This window comes from Momordica charantia, assembly GCF_013281855.1.
Source record: "Momordica charantia cultivar OHB3-1 chromosome 3 unlocalized genomic scaffold, Mcharantia_2.0 BLBB01000003.1, whole genome shotgun sequence".
NCBI classification, from domain to species: Eukaryota; Viridiplantae; Streptophyta; class Magnoliopsida; order Cucurbitales; family Cucurbitaceae; genus Momordica; species Momordica charantia.
Genome location: NW_028275161.1, coordinates 1,452,300 through 1,458,411, shown reverse-complemented (window position 1 = coordinate 1,458,411; position 6,112 = coordinate 1,452,300). Strand labels below are relative to the sequence as shown.

Sequence of the window (6,112 nt, the reverse complement as noted above, 5' to 3'; positions counted from 1 at the left end):
ACAGTTATTTTTTTTTTTTGTTGAGTACAATACGTGGATGGAGATGGAACTCACAACCCTCAGTTGGAGATATATGCCAATTACACAAGTAATATGTTTATTAAATTACAATATTATATTTTTGTAAATTTAGATTTGTTAAATTATTAATTCAGCACCCATCCCTGTAGCCACTTTTATGGAAGAGATTACCGACACATTTTCTACAAGTTCACTTTGATTATGATCTATAGATGTTATGGTTTAACCAAATTGTCGAATTCAACTATTTTAATAATTTGGGTGCTGTGGAAAGGTGTGCAAATTGAAGTCAAGCTGGGAGACTTCTCATTTGTGGGTCAAGATAATGTATTGAATAATCGTTCCAAAGGATAATTTAGGAAATGAATTTGAGGCCGAGATTGAACATACATGTCACAATATATTTTACCATTTAGTTTATTAAAAATGTAATTAATTTTAATCTAACATTTATTTAATTATAAATAGCATAAACCAAAAATATATATTAGGTGCATATGGTAATAAAACTTATATAAAATAAGAAATTAGAGAAAGTAAAATAGACTCACGTGAATGGGCACTCAATCTCTCCCACGTCAGTCAATGATTAAAACTTTAGGCTGATTGGTCCCCATCCATATAATTCCCCGCTTTATTATTATTATTATTATTTTTAATTTGTGGCTTCAAATTTTCCTTTCAAATTAAATTTTAAATTTTCAAATTTTTTAAGAGATTTTTTAAAATTAAAACTTAAATTCAAGGTTTCAAAATAAATACTACCCGCAGCAACTACCAATAAAAATTTCATAAATTTTAAATCTTTTAAAATAAAAATATCTATTATTTTACATTTCTCTTTCATATTGGTTAAAAAATTTATTGACGGTCAACAAACAAAAATAGCTGATGACCAAATAAAAATTTGACATATTTTTACGTTTTTGGTTTTCGTTTCATTCACTCAATCAAATGGATTCAATTATATACATAATTTGCACAATTTCATAAAAAAGTGATAAAAACTTTACTAAATACATTATTTCATGTTATAAACTCATTTCATTTTTGTTAAAATTAAAATATGAAAAATATAATATAGTAGAAATTATACAACAATGTAAAATAATAATTATACAAAATTTATAACAAAAATGTTGATAATTTAATTAACACGATTTTAGATAAACTAAATATTAGTTGGTAACTACTATCAGTATATAAACATATTACTTCATATTCAATTTTTAAATCTGCTACCAACGCATATCAAAAAAACAAAACAAAAATACTCTGATTAAATCCATCATTGTTTTCCAATTTTGTTTTCTAATCACTAACCTAACCAAACCAATGGCCTGGATCTCTAAAGGTTATATTTGACTATTAAGCAGTTAACTATTTTTCTTTCAAAATTTGATTTTATATTTTTGATATTTTATATTTATATTTATAAGGTTAGCATTATTTATCTATTATTTAGGCCATCTCCCCCATCTTTCTTTGAAAGTTGAAACCCAACCTTGCCCCTTCTCTCTCCCTCGCCGCCGGAACCGGTGACTCCCTGCGACGGCGCCTCGAATTTGCGACGCCAATCGGACCCACGCGACGGCCGACGGCACTCGAGCAGCGGCGGCGCAGTACCAACAAACGCCTCATGCACGCAGATCTGCGACGGCGACAGTTACCACGCGGCGGCGACCGGTGACGGCGCAGATCTGCACCATTCGGGACATCCGAGGCTGAGACCTGCAACACCCACCTTTGGATCTGCGAAGCCACGCTCCGTTGGTCTTAGATTGGGCGCCTAGGCGCTGGTGGACCCACATCTGTAGCGCGGTAATTGCTTATTTAAACCCCTAATTTTATTCAATTAAGATTTCTAAATTGAGTCTCTCTTTGAGTTCTGAGTATGAGTATAAATGGTCGAGGTTCAAGTGGAAGTATTATGACATGTATCGTAAGGAAAATATTTGCCTCTTCAGCGACGAGGAACATTAGTTGTGAAACAACTAAGAGAGATCAATGCAAAAAAAATAGAAACGGTAATCAGATCGTGTAGAATATCTTCTAGTATTTGTGATAGATTATAGGTTGCTTGTTTGTGCGACTCCTCACCCCAGTAGATTTTGCAGGTAATTATGACACCTTTGAGCTTAGTGACGGCGCAACTAGAAAAACCATTTAGAAAGTGTTTGGACTTTGGAGCATGCGTTGGGCTTAGAGTGCGATTGGGCTTATGACGCTCCAGAAGCCCAGCCCATGTTTGGGACAAAGGTCGGCAAAACTATGGGCCCACATAGGCCTTAAATAGTCAACATTTTTTAAGCCCATAACCCTATTCCATCCTCTCTCTTTTTCTTTCTTTCCTCTCTCTTTTTTTTTTATATCTTAAAAATAAAAAATCTTTCCTCTCTATATCTCTTCTTTCAATTTTCATTGAACATAATTATTGAAGAGATTTATAAAAATTCACAACCTGACAATTCAAAATTTTTAAGACAAAAATCTTAGCCTTTTACTTTATAATTATATATATTTTACGATTACATTAAGAGATATTTTAGATGAACTTTGAAAAGATGTATATATTTTAAAAGGACAAATATTTGAAAGTAAATAATTAAAAGAAACAGTTAAACAAGTTAGGTTTCAACCATTAATTTAGTACCATTAAGTACTGACTTAAATTTAATCATAATTTCCTAAAAAAAATCAGTGGATTGAAAAACAATCTACATCAAAGTTCAAAAATAAAAATAAAAAGAAAAAAAAGGAGGATAGACTTAAAAAAAGTTTTCATCCCATCCCACTAATTGATCCAATATACATGTTTAAATGAATTAAATATTGTTATTCACTTTTAAGTAGAAAAATAAAAATTATCATTAAAAAGAATTAAAAAGATATATAGTAGACTTCATACATAACCCATGCTTCCTAAACTTAGATTCTTAAGTTTTCTTAAACCCATTTTATCTAAACCTAGACCTCAAACTATTGCTTACACTTTAAACACAATTTTTAACTCAAAGCCTACCTAAACCTTCTAATTAAACCCTGCATCCGTGCTTAAACTTTGGTGTTTCCATCTTAACTTATTACGTCTCACTAATTTTGACTTTGAATTTGTTGGATTCTGATACCATGTCAATATTCATGGTTCTATCTTAAAATTAATTAGAAGGGTAGTCCATATATTTTATAAACCTTATTAAGCCCCTTCATTTTTTTGATATGGGATCGATATGGGATAGGAAAAGTGAAGTGAGGTGATTCTTTATTTCTTTTGATTAGTTGATCAACTAGCATTGTGAGTTGAGGTTTATTATCGAAAGACAGAGAGATAATTTGTTGATGGCTTCTTGTTTGCGAACAGAACTCAATTCGAGCATGACTTCTTCTATCAGCAGGCTCTCCACTGCCATGGAGAGAACGGGACAATGGTATGCCTTGTTAAAAGATTCTTTTGGATTCAGCTATGATATAACACCATATATGTTTTGTGTTTGAGCTCTGGTAATATTTCCTCATAACTCAACTCCATTTTTTTCTAAATTATTTTTGATTCAGGATTTTTTCTCAAGACATCCCCACCGATGTAGTGGTTGTAGTGGGCGAAGCCCATTTTTCTGTTCACAAGGTACCAAAAAACAAAATCAACTGTTTGTCTCATATTTATATATCCATGATCTTCCAAGTCAATGTAGTAACAATTATGCATGGAAATACAGTTCATGTTGGTGGCAAAGAGCAACTACATCCGAAAACTGATAATGGAATCGACGGAAGCGGACCTGACGCGGATCGATCTGACGGACATTCCGGGCGGCGCGGAGATATTCGAGAAGGCGGCGAAGTTCTGCTACGGCGTGAACTTCGAGATCACGGTGCACAACGTGGCAGCTCTCCGGTGTGCGGCAGAATATCTGCAGATGACGGACAAGTACTGCGAGCACAACCTGGCCGGCCGGACTGAAGATTTCCTGTCGCAGGTGGCTCTCTCCAGCCTCTCCGGCGCCATTGTTGTGCTCAAGTCTTGCCACCATCTCCTCCCCATGGCCCAAGATCTTTACATTGTCCAAAGATGCGTAGACATTATCAGTTCCAAGGTACCCTAATCCATTAATTACTTCATTTTCTTTTACTATTTTTTTTAAGACTGTTTATATCTTTAAAATAATCATTTTGGTCCATATGCTCTCGACTTTAGTTCACTTTAATTTCTATACTTTCAAAATATTACTTCATTTTTTTTTTTGTCAAAATGATCATAGTTAAACGGTGATCGACATATACAGATTAAAAAGATAAATTTTCAGTACATGGATCAAAATCAACATTTTAAAACCAAAATAGTATTTTATTTATTATTATTATATTTTTGAGGCACAATCCATATAAATTTGTGTTAAAATTTGGCTAAAAATATAACTTTTAAAAACTACATATATCAAAATTACTTAAGAGTAAAATGATCCAAAATTAAAATTACAGCTAACAAAATTAACATTGAATCACGATTGATTGAAAGTAAAAGAATAAAATAGTATTTTAATCTGATTCTGATGGGAATTATGAATGGAAAGCTTAGGCCTGCAACGAGGCGAACTATCCAAGCCGGTCGCCGGCGAATTGGTGGACGGAGGAGCTCTGCATCATCGACATCGCCTTCTTCGCCAAAATCATCTCCGCAATGAAATCCCGCGCCGCCAAAACCCCAACCCTCGCCGCCGCTCTCACCACCTACGCCGAGCGATCCCTCCGGGAACTCGTCCGCGACCACTCCGGCGCCACCCTCCGATCCGCCGACTCCGACCACCAGCGCCAGCTCCTCGAGGCCATCGTCGCCCTCTTCCCCTCCGCCGGCTTCCCCCTCAACTTCCTCTGCTGCCTCCTCCGGGCGGCGGCGCACCTCAAAGCGTCCGCCGGCTGCAGGGCGGAGCTGGAGAAGCGCGCGGCGGCGGCGCTGGAGGAGGCGGCCGTGGAGGACCTGCTGGTGGCGTCGCTGAGCTACGAGGGGGAGCGGGTGGTGGATTTGGAGAGCGTGCGGAGGATCATTTCTGGGTTCGTTGAGAGGGAGCGGAGCGTGGGAGTTTTCAACGCCAATGGCGGCGTTTTGGGTAAGGAAATTGGCTCTGTTTCGATGCAGAGAGTGGCCAAAACTGTGGACGCTTATTTGGGAGAGATCGCCACTTTTCAAGAACTCACCATTTCCAAATTCAATGGGATTGCTAATCTCATCCCCAAATTTGCTCGCAAGGTTGATGATGATCTCTATAGAGCCATTGACATATATCTCAAGGTACCAAACAGTTCAGTTCTGTTTCTGTTTATTTCACCGGAAACGTTACTGAATGAATCCTGAAGTTTTAAAACTACTTGTGTTTTGTGTATTGTGGATTAGGCGCATCCGAATCTTGATGAGATCGAACGGGAGAAGGTGTGCAGCGTGATGGACCCGCTGAGGCTGTCGTACGAGGCGCGGGTTCATGCTTCGCAGAACAAGCGTCTGCCGGTGCAAATAGTTCTTCACGCGCTCTACTACGACCAGCTGAAGCTGAGGAGCGGCGTGGACGACCGGAGCTCGCAAAACGAGGCCGCCACGGCTAGGTCTCAGGTTCAGGCCGACGTGTCGTTGGTGAAAGAGAACGAGGCGCTGCGGTCCGAGCTGATGAGGATGAAGCTCTACATATCCGACATGAACAAGAATTCTCATGGAACGTCTTCCATGAAGGGTGGCTCCAAGAGCAAGGGCACGTTCTTCTCCTCTGTCTCCAAAACGCTGGGCAAACTCAACCCCTTCCGCCACGGCTCGAAGGACACTTCCAACTTGGACGACGGTGTCGACGTTACCAAGCCGAGGAGGAGAAGGTTCTCCATATCCTAACCAGTTCCGAATCAATTGCAACACGGATGGAAATCCGGTTTGTGCTTTATTTCTTTGATTTGTGTGAATATGGAATTATTCATTCATGTTGTTTGGTTTCTTTGAACCAAATTTGTTTGTTGTGTCGTTGATGTTTTGTTTTCCGCTGGCTGTATGTGTGTTGTGATCTGTGAAGAACCATACTAAATATAGCTATCAAAATTCTAAGTTTTTCATTCA

The 6,112-nt window shown here is 37.9% G+C and overlaps 1 protein-coding gene across 3 annotated transcripts; it reads left to right on the top strand.

The window, feature by feature from the left end:
- The first annotated feature begins 1,470 nt into the window (after positions 1-1,470).
- On the top strand, positions 1,471-6,112 carry RPT2 (Phototropic-responsive NPH3 family protein). Of its 3 annotated transcripts, none has more exons than XM_088121863.1 (7): positions 1,471-1,842; positions 2,139-2,280; positions 3,383-3,449; positions 3,577-3,646; positions 3,738-4,115; positions 4,598-5,308; positions 5,411-6,112. In XM_088121863.1, the coding sequence occupies exons 3-7, from the start codon at positions 3,397-3,399 to the stop codon at positions 5,891-5,893; spliced, it is 1,695 nt and encodes a 564-aa protein (XP_087977989.1). In that variant the 5' UTR covers positions 1,471-1,842; positions 2,139-2,280; positions 3,383-3,396; the 3' UTR covers positions 5,894-6,112. The 3 variants fall into 3 exon arrangements, with proteins under 3 accessions (XP_087977989.1, XP_087977988.1, XP_087977990.1); XM_088121864.1 differs by lacking the exon at positions 1,471-1,842 and adding an exon at positions 1,984-2,048; XM_088121862.1 differs by lacking the exon at positions 2,139-2,280 and having other exon boundaries at positions 1,472-1,842.